Below are 19513 nucleotides of genomic sequence, written 5' to 3'. Positions count from 1 at the left end.
TCATTATGTTAATTGAATAAAGCTTTATTTCTTTCATTGTAAAATAACAATGAGCCTGTCTTCATATTGCACCATTTAGGTCCCAAAGTGGTTTACCATTCAAAAAAAGTGCTTTTGAACTGTTGTTACTATTACTTTGCAAGGAGATAAGATGGTCAGTATGTGCACAACAAAAGCAATGAGGCAAGTGATTTAATAATCTGTGATGGAGTGAGTTGAAAGATGAGTATCAGGCAGAACCCTGAGAACTATCTTACTCCTCAGCAAACGATGCCACAGGGATCGTTTAAATGGGGAAGATACTGGAGGGGAGGATGTGGGAGGCCTCCTTAGTTTGAAACCTCTTCCAAATACTGGATTCTAGCATCAACTGAGATGAAAGTCAGAGTACCATGTCACCATCTAGATTGGAATAGAAATGAAAAAGCTTTAAAAATGACGTGCAGGACCAGATTTCAGGATTTTATCTCCCATTCCTATTTGTGGCAATTTTGGCTAGAATGGGATAAATGTCTGAAAACAGTCCACACCTTGGATTTCTTGGGTTGATATGCCCTCTGGAGAAAGACTTTTCCAATTTCTGTAAATTCTTTTGAGCTTCAGTGATTTGGGAAAGTCTTGTAAATTCAGATAACAATGACAATATGTAAGTATTTTTTGTTTCAGTTGATATATGAAGTAAAGAACTTCCAGCAAAGTTTTATTTGCTTTGTTGAAATGAAGCTGAATTCTGCACTTCCTTCAATTTTTTTAACTGGTGGAATTAAATGAGCTGCCAACTAACAAAGTAATATGTTTAATTTCAGGCTTCTATGAATAAAGAATTTCATGGAAAAAATGAAAAAATTCAAGCGACGACTTTCTCTGACCTTGCGAGGCAGCCAAACAATTGATGAGTCTCTGTCTGAGCTTGCAGAGCAAATGACCATTGAAGAAAATAGCAATAAAGATAATGGTGAGTTACCTTTTTAGGAAAGGTTTAGAATCCACGTAATGCAATATTTGTTAAGTGATTTATTTGATTGTTGTCTGTTGTAATATTCAGTTTTGAATAGAATCCTGGACATAAATCACTAACTATTCTTTATGAAAAGCTTTTCATTGAGGTAACTTTAAAATCAGACACTGAGACGACACAGCAGTCTTCATCATTTATGGGAAAACAAAAGTTAATTTTAGTCATTCAATCCAGACTGTGAATTTTGGTCAAATTTATTCTGCTTCATGTAATTTTCTGCACCGTTAAAAGCTTAAAGCTTGTCATGTTTCTGAGAGATGTTACTTGATTGACTACAGTAAATTATCACTCCATTAATAAAGGCATAAAGTGCAAAAGTAAGGACATTTTGCTAAGCTGTTATAAATCATGTGTTAGCCCTCACTTGAAATACTGTTCATTGAATTGTGGTCAGTGGAGAAGTGGAAGTTCCAGCGCCAACTGCTTTTAAAACTGTGGCCATACTTTTTCCATTTACTGCAGTAGGGGTTTATCCTCTCTCGGCTGCAATATGAATCCAGCAATAATTTGATTGGAGATACTTGGCTGCACACTGCCAGACGCCCAAACACCAGTTGATGACAGGCCCCTTGAGCTATGTCTTCAAGTGAAAATGGTTAATCATTTTCAATATTCTGTTTGAGGTACTGCCTGCTCAACACCAACACCTCCACCAACCGTGGAGGTGGTGAGCAGATATGAGGATTAGGAGTGTTGTCTTCATGCTCCCTCAGTTTTAAAGGTTATTCTCATTTGTTTCCTAGGAACAGACCTAAAAATATCCATGTAAAAATTGGTCTCCATGCCGGGTTATCAGCTCACTTTCATTCTTTACAGTTTCCAGTCTGGAGACAGTTTATTAGAAGCATTCCAAGCGTGAAGGGCTCAAGTTATTGGAACAACAATAGAAGTTGGAATTGCTCTTCTTTGAGCTGAGAAGGTGTCTGTAGGCACTTTCTGTTTGGCTAGTGAAAATAGATTTGAGCTGTGACATTCAAACATCAATTCAATAGAAAGGAGTGAAAATACAGACTATGGACATTAGCAGGGGAGTGGGAGTATCTGAATAGCTGTTTTGAAGATCTACCTCAGGTATATTAGAATGAATGTACAGTTCCATGAAATAAGCACCTAGATGCATAAAGTAACCAAAAATGTCTAAGTGTATGAACTGGGAAATTTGAAACAAATGGGTAAAAGAATTGGATATCTTGGAAAAAAAGATGAAATATTGGGGCTGCTCGCAACTTCATAGTCAAAGCATTCGAAGAAGTAAGAATGGAAAGCACGTGTGTTCCATGAGGAGGCTAGAACTTGCAAAGTGAGCAGTTGAAAGTGACAGTGAAATTAGTTGACTTGCCATGCATTTAAATGGCATTTAACATTGTAAATATAATAAAATAAAAGAAATCTGAAACAAAAGCATAATGGTTGAGAAAGTCAGGTCTGATAGCGTTTGTAGAAAGAGAAACAGAGTTAAAGCTTTCTGACAAAGGGTTATTAATTTCTATTAATGATGTCAGCTCATCTATCTTGTTATAATGCTGTGTGCATTTAGATATTGAGCCTTAAGTTTGACTTACTACTTCTATTTACTCCAGTTCTAATTTCTACTGCATTCCATTCTCTCAGCTTTTCTATCTCAATAGCATCTGTTCAGTTGTCACTATTGGTGGAGCTGACTCTCAGAGACCTTTTTCCTCACTGTCCCCACTGGTGAACAGGGCCTTCATTTCCTGGTTCTTTGCCTACGCAATGCTCTTCCACACCTTCCCAGAACAACATAAAGTTCCCCATGCCTTTATTTTCCACCCTTGTCGTCTCCTCATTCAAAGGACCATTCTCTGCCATTTTCAGCACCTCAAGCAGGATTTCCCACCAAACCCATTTTTTTTTTCTCCCCTCCACTGCAAGCATTCTGCAGGTAGCCTTGCTTCCACAGTATCCTGATCCAGTTCTCCATCAGACATAACACATGCGGACTCCCCCGTGGCAACTTTCCATGTAATCATAGGTGTAACACTTGCCTATTACATGTCCTCCCTCTTAAGTGTTCAAGACCTCAAACATGTTTTCCAGGTAAGGCAGTATTTTATGAATGCATCTTTAAATTTAATCAGACTAGGTTTGCAGAACACCCCTGCTTTGTCAGTAGAAATGACCCAGATCATGCTTGCCTTTTCAATAAACCACCTTGCTGTCATGCTAACGTTTCATAAAAATAGAAAATAAGAGCAGGTGTACGCCATTTGACTCTTTGGGCCTGCTTTGCCATTTATTGTTACAATGGCTGATCGTCCAATTTAATAACCTGTCCCTGCTATTTACCCCCCGCCCCCCCCCTCCAATTTCCTTTAATCCATTTAGTCCCAAATGCTCTATCTACTTCCATAATAATATCCTGAAATCATGCAGTGTTCAACTACTTTCTGTGAAAGCAAGCTCCACAAGCTTGTGCCCCTCTGGGTAGAAATTTCTCCTCATCTCAGTTCTAAATTATTTCCCAGTATCCTTAACCTATGACCTCTGGTTCTGGGCCATTGAGACCATCCTCCCTGTATCTCCCCTGTCTAATCTTGTTAGAATTTTATATATTTCTGTGAGGTCCCTCTAATTCTTCTAATCCTAACCGATTCAACCTCTCCTCGCATGTCAATCCCACCACCCGAGGAATTGGTCTGGTAAACTTTCACTGCACAACTTCCTCAGACAAGGAGACCAAAACTGTGCACACTATTCCAGGTGTGGTCTCACCAAGGCCTAGCATAATTGCAGAAGACACTCTTCCTCTTGCACTTAAATCCTCTTGCTATGAAGATCAACATACAAACTACTTTCTTTAACACCTGCTGCACCTGCATTCTTACCTCCATCAATTGGTGTGCAAGGATACCCAGGTCTCTCTCCATTTATCACTATTTAGATATTAATTTGGCTTCATGTTTTTTGTGACCAAACAGGATAAGCTTATATTTATCCACTTTATGCCCACTGCCCACTGGCTCAGCTTGTCTAAATGTTTTTTTGGTCCTGGGCCAAAAGCAACGTACCAGCAAAGCAAAATGCAAGCTTGAAGATCACCACCGAATTTTCTGCTGAGGCACTTTACAGCCTCTAGGTCTCACCATTGAATTCCATAACTTTAAACACTGACTGCACAATGTCTGTTCTTGATTTTCCTTATATTCTCCTCCAACTCCCACTTTCCAGTCTTACCCTGTTCCTGTGTTGTTTACTTTTTCTTTCAGTAGAGAGGACCTATCCTCTTCCTTTCACACTTTAATTTGCACCCATTTTACATCACTTTTTCTCTTTCCACCATTGACAACCCCTCTGATTTTTTACACTGGGCCTCTACTCCATCTGTTTCCTTTGCTCCTTCTCTGTTTCTGTCAATAGCATAAAAAGACATTTTCGAACATTTTTCAGTCTGAAGACGTCATACTGGGCTTAAAACTGTCACTCAGTTTCTCTCTGCACAAATGCTGCCAGACTTGCTAAGCTTCTCCAGCATCCTCCACATTTGCTTCTAATTACTGCAATCTTTTCTGTCACTGTGCTTTTCCAGCATCACACTCTTCGATTTTGATCTACACTCCTCACTTTCTCCTAAATGTAGAGGAGTAGGATAGGGGAACATGTATGTGTGGGATACTCTTCGGAGGGTCGGTATGGACGTGTTGGGCCCAATGGCCTATTTCCACTCTGTAGGGATTCTCTGATTCACACTTTGATTATAGTTCATCTCTTCATTAATCTACGCCTCTGTTTTCTCGTTTCTTTTTGAGTATTTAAACTCTTCAATTGAAGCCTCCTTCCTGCTCCACTGATGACTTTAAAGCCCTATCTACAACTGTAGTTATTCAATTTGTAATAGTTCTGTCTTTCTCCAGTACTGGTGCCAGTGCTGATTGAATCTGAACCCACATTTCTTCCACACTAATCTTTTAACCCTGATATTTAACTTTGTAATCTTATTTATGCTATGCCAATTTGTACATGGTTCAGGTAGTAATGTGGAGATTATTATCTGTATGGTTCTGATTTTTAATTTGGTTCTGAGCTGTTTGTTAGCACTTAGCAAAATCCTTTCCTGGTCCCACCTATACACACCTATATTCCACACGCACACACACACATACCACTTAGTGCCGATGTGGTCACTCTGGATCGCATCGACAGCCACAGCTCTCACATACTACAACTGCTGCACATTGCCTGCTGAGCTATATCTATTCTATTGAATTAGTTAATTTGGATGTTAAATATTTTAAACGATAACTCTACTATTCAACTGCAATCATGTATGTTGATTTCAACCTCTTGACCAATCAAACATAACATGGAAGAACTATCCACCAATCTGCTGTCCGTTTTCCTGTGACAGTGCATTTCACTCCTAGCAGATAAAAATACGTTGAATTAGGTTTGCCTCTTGCTTTATCTCCTGCTGTCCTTCTCATGTGGGTTCACTGTTCTCTTTTTGAAGTTGCTGTCCCTGTGCTCTCTTGTATTGTTTGAGAAGCTACTGACCTTGCACTCTTCCACTAATTATGAAGCTGACCCCATTCCCCTCCCCCTCATTTTGTTCAGAAGCATAGGGTCCTCCTTTATTTCTTTCTTTTGGAAATTTGTGAGTGTTTCTGGATCCTTCTTTCTCTTTCTCCTTTGATGTTGATGACTGGCTTCAAATTCTTCTGCTTTTGCCCTCTTCCAGTATTTATTTAAGTACTTTTTTATGTAAGCCTGATTAGAACAAGAGTAGTTTACAAGGTAGAATTCCAAGATAAAATCTGTGGAACCATAGGAACTCGGAAAACTTAAGAAGTCTCTTTAGCCTACCAAATGCTTTTTAGATATTTTATTTATTAGCTAAGAGTGTGTATTTTTTTTACTCCAGTGCATCCTTTAACTATAATCAATGTTCCAAGTAATCAAGCATTTGTGCACAAGTCAGCTCCTTAGGAATTGCACATATGTAGCTGTGCTGAAAATTTCAAGTGACGCTGACTTAAATGACTTTCCCGTGCACTCCGAAAATAATTTGAGGGAATAATGCCTGTTGCCATCGACTAGTTTTGAACAACAAAATTCAATCCAAATTAAAACAGATTTATTCTGAAAATCTTTAAAACAGTAGCTATGAACATTTGAGAAATCAGGTTGTTAATTACTTGAATGTGTTTCTACCAGTCATTTGTGGAGTGCTGGGTAGGATAATTAGTATTAGAATTGTGTGCAAGTGCAATTTAGTTATATATTTTCCATTCGAGATATTAGCAAATTAATCTTGTTTTTGTAAATGCAAATATTCATTTTCTCTTTCATCATCTTTTTGATGACACCATTGATTTCAGAGTAGGCAGTGCTGAAAGTTCCAAGTTAATCAAGTGCATTTAGTGTTAATTTTTTAAACTGATCTTTAGAGTGAGTGGATTTAACTTCAGGTTCCAAAAGTGGACTGACAGCATGGGCATTCTCTTTGCAATCTACTTAACACCTGAACTGGTGGAGAGAAACCCTTATCTTATTAGCAAACTATGGGAGGTGGTGGGATTATGATAATATTACTGGACTATTAATCCATACACTTGCACAGTTCCATTTTCCGGGGACATATCTTGGTGGAATTAGAATCCAGTTAACAAATCTGAAATTGGGTATTGCTGAGAAGGTTTTTCTTTTACAATATTTCATGTTGCTCAAATCAGAACAAGTTGTAAGAATTATCAAGTTAAAGGGAAAACGATGTTCGTACTGTATGAGAGGAGAAAGCTGATTGGTTGTCAAGTGGACGTTGATGCATGTGTGCCATGGAGAATGCTAATGCGCCAGTTAATGATAATTAGCTATTAACTGTGAAGCTTTGTTTAAATTTTGCCATGAGGGAGTGAGCAATATTGCCCTGAGAAATAAATCCAAGAATGTTGTATCTTGTGTCCTTTAGGGGAGAAAATTTGCTATCCTTCCCTGATGACTCCAGACAATATTATTAAATGTCTTCTGAAGGGACACATTAAAACACTCAGATGTATTTTACTGCTACAGAGCTTAAGAAAAGGAATGACACCCAATGGATCATATTGTACTAGAACGGCAATGGCAAATCCAGCCCGCATGAAAAGTCCTCCTTGCTAATGTCTGAAGTCTTGTGCCAAAATGGGACAGCTATCCCAAACAACAGTTTTTGAACAATGTAATCACAGGATCATAACGTACGTCACCATCACAATCTTGGCTATGGCAGGACAGACTCAAAGAAGTGGTGGCACAGTTAAAAAGAAGTTCTACTAGGATTTCTAAAGATTGATACTGGACTCCCATCTCATGGTATCATGGGCAAGAAAATCTCCAGTTGATTCTACCTATGGGGCCTTACTCATCCCTTGCCCTCCCCACAAGCTCAAGATTCAGCACTACTCCATGTTGTACACCACTCATTAGAAGCACTAATGGTGACTAAGACACAGAATAAATTCTGGCTGATGACTTCAATGTTCACCAATAGTCATATTGTAGCACCAATACTGGCTAAACTGGGCAAGTCATGATGGGCGATGGGGTTTATGGCAAGAGGGGAGAGAGCCAACAAGAGGGAAAAACTAACTTACTTGCATTCTCGCAAATATAATGTCCCAGGTGTATCCATCTATAATTGTGGTTACCATCACGTAGTCCTTGTGGAGACAAAACTCTATTTTCAACTTAGGATAGCCTCTGTTGTAGTATGCTAAACAGGATAGATGTTGAACTGATCAAATAGCTCAAAGCTAGACATCCACAAGGTGTTGTAGGTTACCAGAATTCTACTCAAACAAAGTCTGTAACCTCGTAGTCTGGCATTTCCCCATTCTACCATCACCTTCAAACCAAAGGTGTCAACTCAGTCCAGTTACATCTCAGGACTATGAATGTGTCAAAGTGCATAAGCAGCATGAGATAGACAGATTCTACAAGTGACTCCACAATCAACAGGTAAGATCTGCAGTCCTATCACATTGTGAATGGTGGTGGAACATTAAACAACTAACAGGAGGAGGAAATATCAAAACCCTCAAATCCTCAATGATGAGAAGTGGGGGTGGGTGATGGAGTGCTGTGATGGTTATATGGGCAACACCTATATATGCAAGACAGAAAGCCTAATTTCATCCAGAACTACTGAATGGGTGATGTAGCATTAGATTAGATTCCCTACAGTGTGGAAACAGGCCCTTTGGCCCAACCAGTCCTTACCAGCCCTCCGAAGAATAACCCACCCAGCCCATTTCCCCTCTGAATGATGCACCTAACACTATGGGCAATTTAGCATGGCCAATTCACCTGACATGCACATCTTTGAATTGTGGGAGGAAACTGGAGCACCCGGAGGAAACCCACGCAGACACGGGGAGAATGTGCAAACTCCACACAGACAGTTGCCGGAGGCTGGAATCAAACCTGGGACCCTGGTGCTGTGAGGCAGCAGTGCTAACTACTGAGCCACCGTGTCGCCCAGCATAACCTGATGTTTCCAGTATCACAGTCTGCAGTCAATTGAATTCATTCTAGGTGCTGTCAGAAACCACCTAAGGCACTGGATACTTGAAAGAGTATGGGCCCTGATAATTTTCTGACAAAAGTACTGAAGACTTCTACTGCACCCCTTAGGCAAACTATTCTGGTAGAGCCTCATCATTGACATCCACTGAGCAGTGTGGAAAATTTCCTAGTGTACCCTGTCCATTAAAAAGAGGTCAAATTCAACCCAGCCAACTACTGACCTAGTCTGCGCTCCATCATCAGCAAAATGATAGTAGCTTCATTTGGTTCTAGTATTAACGTCATTATAGCCTTCATCCAAATATGAACAAATGACCTGACCCCAGACGTATTTCTGATTTGGATGGACTGAGGTGGACAAAGTAAAAATCACACAACACCAGGTTATAGTCCAATAGGTTTATTTGGAAATACAAGCTTCCGGAGCACTGATCCTTTGTCAGGTAGCTAGTAGCTACTAGACGAAGGAGCAGCACTCCAAAAGGTTGTATTTCCAAATAAACTCATTGGACTGTAACCTGGTGTTGTGATTTTATTTTTGCCTGTAGGTATTGTAAGGTTACTGTCCTTGACATCAAGGCAGCATTTGATGGCATCAGTGACCTGTTGCGAGGTAGGAATCAATAGAAATCCAGAGGGCGGTGGGTGTCTAGAATCCACTGCGCAGTTCGATGGTTGAGTTGGGAAACCTTCCATTCATTTATAAAGAGTTTGAAACTGCATCTGAGGCACTCTAATCTGCAAGTCCATGGATTTGATGCTAAAAAGTAGAATTGGATTGGGTAGCTAGTCTAATCAGCTTGCGAAGACTTAATGAGTTAATCTGCTAGAATTCTTTGAGAAGGTAACAAGTAAGTTGGACAAAGGAGAGCTAGTGGACATGATCTATTTGGATTGACAAGGTGCTGTACAGGCAGTTGCTAAATAAAATAAGAGCTCATGGCGTTACGGGCAAGGTACTAGCATAGATATAGGATTGACTAAATGGTTGAAAGCAGAAGGGATAAAGTTGTCTGTTTCAAGATGGCAGTCGGTGGCAAGTGGAATTCTGCAGGAGTCCACGTTGGTACCATAACTATTCACATTATACATTAACGATCTCAATGAAGGAACTGAGGGCATTGTTGCTAAGTTTACAAATAACACAAGATAGATGGATGCAAGGTAATGTTGAGGCATCAGGTAGACCGTAGAATGATTTGGACATGCTAGGTGAGTGTGCAAAGAACTATCAGATAGAATACAGTGTGTCAAAGTTTAAGGTTATACATTTTGGTGAGAAGAATAGAGAGGTATACACTATTTTCTAAATGGGGAAAGGCCTGTCATATGAAGTGCAGCTGAGGACTCTAGGTCTGTACTCAGAGTTTAAAAGGATTAGAGGGAGTGTGGGTAAGCTTTAAATTAAACATTGAGGGTACACAGAGGTCTGTTTAGAATGGATATGGTCGATGATGTTTTCACTAGTATGAGAGACTTGGACCTGAGGGCACAGCCTCAGAGTAAAGGGACAACCCTTTAGGACTGAGATGATGAGCAATTTCTTCAGCCAGAGGAACTCATTGATGCAGAGGGCTGTGAAGGCCAAGTCTTTGTGTGTTTAAGACAGAGATAGATAGAGTCTTGATTAGTAAGGAGATGACGGATTACAGGGTGAAGCCAAAAGAATGGGGTTGAAAAACATAGCAATGATAAAAGCAGATTTAGAGTCATAGAGATATACAGCATGGAAACAGACCCTTCGGTGAATAGCTTAACTCTGCTCCTATGTTCTTAAGTGGTTGTGAATGTTGGAGGTCAATCATCTGAGTTCCAGGATATCTTCTGCAGAGTAGTATCCTTGGCCAAACCATCTTCAGCTTCATTCATGACCTTCCCTCCATCAGTTGGAGGGGATGATAGTGATCATTTTCATGATGGTTAACATCATTTGTTATTCCTCAAATACACGTGCCCATACACAGCAAGATTTGATCAACATTCTAGTTTGGGCTGTAAATTTGCAAGTAATATTTACAGGCAATGACATTCTCAAAACAGAATCGAATGTCCCTATGACATTTAGTGGCATTACCATCGCTGAATCCTCCACTATATCAATATGTTGAAGGCTATCACTGCCCAGAAACTGAATTGGACCAGACGTATAAATACTGTCTAGTTATAAGAGTAGGTTAGAGACTGAAAATTCTGCAGGGAGTAACTTTCCTCCACTCTTCCACTGCTTGTCCAATTTACACAGCAGAAATCAGAAGTTTAATGGAATCTGCTTGCTTGCCTGGATGAGTACAGCATTAGTACCACTCATTCGCAGCAATTTACTTTACGTGATTGGCACCCATCACCACGTTTAGTCTCTTTAAGGACTGACATCCTTTCAACTTGGCTTATTTGGTACCATTTGTTTTTATCTGTTTAACTGTGTTTCTAACTGCTTAAGAGATTTCACTCCCTCCACCACTGACACATGGTGCCAGCTGTGTAGTATGCACAAAATGCACTGCAGTAACTCACCAAAGCTCCTTTGACAGCATCTCGCAATCCCATGATCTCCACTACTGAAAAGGACAGGGACAGCAGATATATAGGAACACAACCATATGCAAGTTCCCCTCCTGACTTGAAATTACATTGCTGTTCCTTCACTGTAGCTGGGTCAAACTCCAAGTGCTCCATTTTAATTAGCACTCTGGGTAACACCTGCACCCCTTAATTTGCAATGGCTTAAGAAGGGTAGCACACAGTCACCTCCTTAAGGGCACTAGGAATGAACAATACATGGTGCCCACACTCAGAACAAATAATGAAATCAACATTGTTGCTACAAGAGTTAATTATTTCATGATTGTATTTTAGTGAGCACCAGAACTAATAGCCTTAAATAGCAAGTGTACAATGCATCCATAAAAGCTGCTGCGTACGAGCAACACTGTGATAATTACAAGCCCAGCAGTTAAGCGGAAGACTGAATCACAGAAGTGTTACTGTGCAAGAGGATGCCATTTGTCTTATTGTGCCTGTCATCAGCTCAAGAAATGAACATCATTACTTCATGCCAATCTTTTGCTTTATTCCCCCTTTTATTTTTATCCAAATAACCATCCAATACCCTCTTGAATGCCACAATTAAACCTGCCTTCACCACACTTCCAAATAGTGCATTCCACACCTAAACCAGCTGACTCAAAAGGTTTTTCCTTACCTTACCCTTGCTTCAATCAGATAATCAAATGTCTGATTTTAAAACAATTAAAGTAACATTAGAAGTAACAACTAATTTTGTTCTGGAGAAGATCGTAAAAGGAGGCAGGGTGGCTTAGTGGTTAGCACTGCTGCCTCACGGCACCAGGAACCCGGGTTTGATTCCAGCCTCAGGCGACTGTTTGTGTGGAGGTTGCACATTCTCCTTGTGTCCGTACATGTTTCTTCTGGGTGCTCCGGTTTCCTCCTGCAGTCCAAAGATGTGCAGGTTAGGTGGATTGGCCATGGTAAATGTGGGGTTGGAAAATAGGATGTGTGCCTATCTATGGTTGGATACTCTTCGGAAGATTGGTGCGGACCCGGTGGGCCAGATGTCCCCTCTCTGCATTACAGGGATTCTGTGATTTTAAAATCGGATTTATAATGCATCTAGTACAAGCGTCAAGTGAATAAAATGAAGGAAGGTCTCTTCATTGCACTGATCATTAAAATGAATGGGGGAAAATTTAGCAAGGAAAACAAATTGTTACCAAATATAAAACTACAAAGTACAGTTTTAAGCTGCAGTTGGTCTCAGTGACAGTACTTTACGGTGTTATTTTCAATTCATGTTACATGTTCGATATATGTTTCTTAATATCTGTTTCTACACTAATAACCACTGTCTACGCACTGGAGCTTGAAGCAGTGTTGGTAACTGTGTCTTGTGATTCATGAATATTTATTAACTTTCTCCTATATGAGTATCACTATTTTCCACCTACCAAACAAGTGACTTTATGCTGCATGACCTTACTTTGGTAACCTCGTTTTAACTCTGATAGACCAGTAGGCTGTTGTAGACATGTAGTTATTAAGGAAAACAGTGTTCAAGACTGAGTAATGCTGCCATGTCCTCAAAACAAAATGCTGTTTTCTCCCATTTCACTCTGACTGGCTAAGTGTATGTTACTATTTGCAACTGAAAAGTGCGGAAGTACTTTCCTAAAATTTCAAAGAAGGCAACAACACATGTTTCTGATTATACCTTGCAATGAGATAAACCAGCATAAACTCAGCTTGAAGTGCAGCTTTGACCCCCAACTCCATTGTCCATTTGATATTGAAGCAGTTGCCACCCAAGTCAACAATTATATTTGACATCAGTCATAAAGTTATGATGTAGTTTAGCATTCACTTTACAAAGACTGGATTATTAAATTTTCATTGTTATTTTTTCTCTCTGGGCATAGGACACTTAACCCAAAGAAACAACATTGCTTACAATCTCAGATGTGTTTCATTCTTGTGAACTTTCCTGCAAGATTACATGAAGCAGAGCTGTTTAGGGTACTGTTTAAAGTCATATTATCTAGTCTTATTGTCCAAATTTCTCTAACTGAACTTTACAGCAGTCACCAGCTACACTTTTAGGTATAACTAATTTTCTGTGAACTTTCACTGTCTATTTAAAAGTATTTATTATAAATTACAAAGTTAATATTAGTTTGGCATTAATATGCAATAAATTACAGATAATTAATGACTTTTATGTATTGTATTTAAATCTATACATCTTTAATTTTATTTCAACCATATGTACTTTGACAGGGTTCTTTGGCAAGATAAATAAGTAAGATATGATTGGAAGAATGTTGCTAGCCAACTGACATTTAATCCAGAACTGTGATCTAACTTTGTAATTTTTGTTGAATCTTTCTGGTTTAATACCACAGCTGAATGTGATACTGATGAATTTTACCTTCACATATTGAGGCGTAGCAATATATTTTTCCATTGTCATATCTCCTTTATTAAGTCTATATTTGACTGTCAACATGAGGGAGGGAAGAGCCACATGCCTGTTTTTTTTAAATAAAAATTAAGATTGGCCATTTCATCTGACCAACTAATGACTTTCACACCAATGCTATATTCAAAATATTGGTACTTTATTCAGGTTGCATCTTTATTGAAGTATATCTTTTCTCCAGTGATTTAATGGTTTGTCGCTAAACATTTCCCATAAGGGAAAATCTATATTAGTGTTCTTTGCTAAGATCCATTGCACAGTAACAAGTAAACATTGGACTGAAGAGAAGGAAGATACCTTGTTTCCACTGTAAAGCAATGTGTGGAGTTATTCTAACGTTTAAAATTACAGTACAGTTTCATGTCAAACACCAAGGACAGACTAAATGAGTTCTATGTTGCTGCACTGAGTCTACTGCCAGTATTATCGGTGCCCCAATGTAAATACAATGGTTAGACCTCTCAGGAAATGGTAGAAACAAGCATGTTATTGAACATTGATGAGAGCAAATTTATTGCTGAATAGACTGTTTGCTTCTCAGTAAATTAGTATAAAGACTACTTCCATGACAATTTCTGTGGCGTAAGGTGAACACAGATACTGATACCACCTGAGATAATCCAAGCTCAATCAACCACTATAGCTTCTAAAAATATGTGACAGCTGTAACAATCTGACAGATTCACGATTGATGGATTTAGATGACTCTATTAAAAATTTCCCAGAATTGTTTACTAAATAGGAAAACCACGACAGAAGATGAATCAAAGGAAATGAGAGCATGCACGTGGCTGCTTCCTATTTAAATGTTGATTTGAAGTTAAATTAATGATCTGTAGAGGAGACCTTCTATTTAAAAAGCACCAGTTACAAATCTCTTTTACAGTTTAATTGAGAATAATGAAGTGATTATGCATATTAATATAATAGAATGGAAAATAATAAAGCTTAATAGAATATTACAATAGTACTGTTTTTCTGCATTTCCTTTTCTAAAAGCATCATCTTATACATGGTCATTTGTGTGTGCAATGTAATAGATATCCTGAGGAATGAGCGTTGCTACATGTTAATTCATAAATGCTGTCAAATGAGTTACATTTTTAATGTCCAGGGTAATGTATTTAAAAGAAATTGATTTAACGCTACTAATTTGAAAGCACAGCAATAACAAATTTGTAATAACTATGTAATTGTGCTTTGATTTTAAGCTGCAAAACTTCCTTGCATTTATAAGGATCCAGTGCACTATTAACAGTCTGTCAAGCTTATCATCAATAATCAGCTGATGAAACTCATCAATATATAATTACACTATATCACTGTTTTTAATTCTGAGTATATGATAGCACATAAATAATTTTGTCTTCCACTAATGGCATGAGTTCACTCTTGCTTTAATTTTTGAGACTTCTGTGTCACAATTTGTCGGTTTCCCTGTGTCAAAGTTATGCTCCTAATCTATAAACTCTGATTCTTTGTCTTAGCATGTTGATATTAGACTACAGCTTCCCTTTACGTGATTTTCACCCTGCACCTCACCCTCTAGTGCTTTGTCGATTTTTTTCCCTCACCCCCTACCCACCACCCCAACACTTTTCTTCTCTTTGACCCCCTGTATGAAATGGCACAAGTGGGTTTCTGTGTTTGTCTCACTGATAGGCAAAGTTAAATTAACTTTGAGTTGAAGGAAACTGTTCATGAGTGTAAACGTCATTTCAGTTCATTTTTGTGGGAGTTCCCTTTTTGTCTGCTTCAGTTGCATTCGTTTTTATTCCTATTGTCTTCTGTTTCTCCATCTTATTTCATGTATATCATATGTAAAAATATTTCTCATCTCAACATTTCTTTGTGAGATTCTGTTAGTCTGCTCGAATCACATGGCAACAGGACAGAAGGAGGCCATTCAGCTTTGTGCCAACACTCAAACTGAGCCATTTCCCTACCTTATCTATTGCTTTTCAGACAATCCAATTCCCTCTTGAGTGATTTGATTGAACCTGTCTCCTCCACACTTCCCTCTCTGTGCATTTCAGATCCAAACGACTAGCTGCATGAAAAGGTTTTTTTTAACCACACATTACCATTGCTTCTTTTACCAGTTAACTCTGTGCTATCTTGTTCTTGATCCTTCCACCAAATGAAAACGTTTTCCCTATTTTACTCCTTATGTATTGAATACCTCTATCAAATCTCCTCTCAACTTCCATTTCTCCAAAGGAACAGTCCCACTTGATAGAATCTATCTATCTAAGTGAAATTCCAAGTCCCTAGAACTATTGTCATAATTTTCCTAATCTCCATTTGTCTTGTCACCAGTGTCATTATTGAGGATAATTTGGTTAAAGCCAATTTATGAGCTTTGCTGTTTTCCTTGGTGAAATTGGTGTCTCTTACCTGATGATTCCTTAGAACACTTCATAAACTGGGGTCTTCCTAACCATGATAAAAATATATAATTTGAGATGTTTTGAAATATGTCAAACAAATAATTAATTCAGCTGGAAGTTCGATATGCTAGGGCAAAACAGCTCAGTGCTGTGAAAGTTATTGAACAATTCAGCATACATTATATGTTTTATCAGCTTAGTACATTCAGATGTCTTGAGAAACTTTATTGACTTTACTGAGCCAGCACCAAATTATTGTAGATATTCTCCAATCTGTCTGTTCAGAGATATTACTACATACCTCTGAAGCAGATGGGACTTTCATTATTGGCAACCCCAATAGAACAATCATAATGGGAGAAACAAGACGTGAGAGATTAGTTTTATTTTCAAATGCTGTAAATCCTGAATAAAAATATAATTTGATGCAATACAGTACAAAGATCAATTCCACTTTGTAGGTAAAATATTAATTTGGATACTTTGTACAAAACTTTCTTGGAAGAATTAAGTCAAAGAATACTGTCTTTTTAAACTTGTCTATTTCTTGTGTTCATTGGCTTCATTTAAAAAATATGCTTTTTACATTATTGAGGTGACTTATTTTGTAATTTTTACTTTACATGTTTTCAATTCTTTTAACCTAAACACACATGGAATAATACCTTCTTTGTGGCTTCTTTCTGTAGTAAACTGCATCCAAGAGTTTAGCTTTTTAATACTGCTTTGGTCTGCTGACAGGCTTTTTGCTGCAGTAATCTGATCAAAAGCTGCGAACTAACCAGGTTTAAACCACTTATTTTGCACCAGATGTAGAGTGTTTTAGATGGCGTATATCCAAATTTGCCAACATCTGTTGAAAGACAAAAACCTTCAAAATCTTCATAATTTTGGTTGCTGGTAGTAATTATTAAAATGGGCAAAATTTCATTCTTTGGGATCACTGTTAACTCCGCATATTTATTGTGCTCTGTGATTGTATGGTTGTATTCTACATTCAGCTTCATTTAGTATAAGAATTTATCTTGATTATTTTCAGTTTTAGAAGCATAGTCATAGAGCTCTCCTGCACAGAAAGAGGCCTTTTTGGCCCATCGAGTCTGCGCCAGTCAAAAACAACTACCTATCTCGTTTAATCTCATTATCCAGCCCTTAGCCCATAACCTTGTATATCTTGGCATCATAAGTGGATATTTAAATACTATTAAAATGTTATCTGCATCTACAACCCATACAGACAGAGAGTTCCAGTTTCCCAAAACCCTCATTACTACCATTATTTTCTGCTATTTCGCAAATCGTTTTGTTTCCAGTAGCATAGAATTCCTCAAGGATGACAATGTTGTGTACACCGCTATTGCCATCCTTGGAAATCATAGAATCCCTACAGTGTGGAAACAGGCCCTTTAGCCCAATAAGTCCACACTGACTCTCCAAAGAGTATCCCACCAGACCCATTCCCCAACGCTATTACTCTACATTTCCCCTGACTAATGCACCTAATCTACACATCCATTAATACCATGGGGAATTTAGCATGGCCAATTCACCTAAACTACACATTTTTGAATTGTGGGAGGAAACTGGAGCACCTGGAGGAAATCCACACAGAGGAGAAGAATGTGCAAACCCCACAGACCGTTGTCTAAGGTTGGAATCATACCTGGGTCCCTGGCACTGAGGTAGTGCTAACCACTGAGCCACTGTGCTGCCCTGTAACACTGACAGGATGAGCCCAGCAGAGATGGCAGCACAATGGTATATACAGTCAGGAATGAGTTGCCCTGGGAGACCTCAACATTGATTTCAGACAATATGAAGTTTCATGGCACCAGATTAAACATGGGCAAGGAGCTATACTTTGCTCCCATGGCTGATGAATCAGTGCTGTTCCATATTGAACAATAGGAATAATTGAGAGTGGCAAGGACACAGTATGGACTCTAGGTGGGGATTTCAATGTCCACCACCGAGAGTGACTCAGAACCAGCAAGTTTGATAGAGCTGGCCAAGTTCTGTAGAACACTTCTGCGAGACTGGGTCTGTAGCAAGTGCTGAGGGCATTGACAAGGGGGAAAAGCATCCTTGACCTTATCCTCACCAGTAGGAGTGAGCTCTGTGCAGTCCTTGTGAAGACAAAGTTCTGCTTTCACATTGAGAGTACTTTATATTATGTTGAGTAGAACTATCACTGTGCTAAATCAATTGAACTTAGAACAGATCTAGCAACTCAATTGAGCATGCATGAGGCATTGTGGCCATCAACAGCAGCAGAATTATATTCCAACATATTTGCAACCTCATGGACCAGCAAATTCCCCCAGTCTACCATTACTGTAAAGCCTTGCAATCAACCTTTTGTTCAATGGAGTGCACAGGAGGGCTTGCCATGTGCACATGAGGCATACTATAAAAAGAGGTGTCAACCTGAGGAAGCTACAAAACAAGACTATCTGCATTCCAAACAGCATCAGCACTAAATGATAAAGTAAAGCAATTTTATTACCAATGGATCAAATCTAAGTACTGCAGTTCTGCAACATCCAGTGGTGTTGGACAATTAAGCAATCCCTGGAAAAGAGGGCTGTACAAATGTCCCCATTCTCACTGATACCAGCACATCAGTGTTAAAAATAAGACCAGAGCATTTGAAGCAGTTTTCAGCCAGAGCTGCCAAGTGGATTATCCATTTCATCCACCTCCAGAGGTCTCCGACATCACAATTACCAGCCTTTGCCCCAATCAAATCACTTCATATCCTATTAAGAAACAGTTGGAGGCACTCAATATTGCAAAGACTATGTGCCGTGACAACATTCCAGCAATAGTTCTGAAGTCTTGTACTCCAGAGCTTGCTACGTCCCTTGCCAAACTGTTCCATTAAGGGTACAATACTGGCATTTACCTGACAATGTGGAAGTCTGTCAGGTGTGTACTATACACAGAAGGCAGAACGAGTCCAAACTGATCAGTAACCACCCGCATTAAATAGCTCAATCATTAGTAATGTGATGGAAGGTATCAACAGCAGTGCTATCGAGCAGCATCTAATCAGCAATAACCTGATCACTGATCCCAATTTTGTTTCTGCCTGGGCTCCCCAGTTTCTGACCTTATTACAGCCTCAATTCAAATGTAGATAAAAGAGCTGACTTCCAGAGGGGAGATGAGAGTTTTTGCTCTCAACATCAAGGCTGAACTTGATTGTGGCATTAAGGAGCACTGGCAAAAGTGGAGTCAATGGGAATCTCATCTGGCTCAAAGGAAGATGATTGTGGTTGTTGGAGGCCAATCATTTCAACTCCAGGACACTACTGCAGGAGTTCCTCACGTTAGTGTCTTCGGCCCAACTATTCTTAAACAGCTTCTTCAGTTACCTTCCGTTTAGCATAATGTCTGATGATTGCAAAATGTTCATTACCACGTTCCCATTCCTCACATAATAAAGCAGTCCATGTCTAAGTGCACCAAAATCTGGATAATATCCAGACTTGGGCTGAAATGTGGCAAGTAATACTTACACCGCACACACGCCAGGAAATTGTCATCTCCAATAAGAGACATTCCTTGATGTCACCATTGACCAGAAAC

General features: G+C 39.0%; 1 protein-coding gene across 4 annotated transcripts in view; it reads left to right on the top strand.

Annotated features, from left to right (window-relative positions):
• The window catches only part of cdk17 (cyclin dependent kinase 17), a 227588-nt gene that overhangs the window by 88291 nt on the left and 119784 nt on the right, over nucleotides 1–19513 (top strand). For all 4 annotated transcript variants that reach the window (XM_060843053.1, XM_060843052.1, XM_060843055.1 and 1 more), the window contains one exon: nucleotides 807–955. In XM_060843053.1, the coding sequence (XP_060699036.1) occupies nucleotides 829–955 (127 nt within the window). In that variant the 5' untranslated portion in view covers nucleotides 807–828. The remainder of the gene's footprint in view (nucleotides 1–806; nucleotides 956–19513) is intronic.

This window comes from Hemiscyllium ocellatum, chromosome 23 (assembly GCF_020745735.1).
Source record: "Hemiscyllium ocellatum isolate sHemOce1 chromosome 23, sHemOce1.pat.X.cur, whole genome shotgun sequence".
Lineage (NCBI taxonomy): Eukaryota > Metazoa > Chordata > Chondrichthyes > Orectolobiformes > Hemiscylliidae > Hemiscyllium > Hemiscyllium ocellatum.
This window is presented reverse-complemented; position numbering and strand designations above follow the sequence as displayed.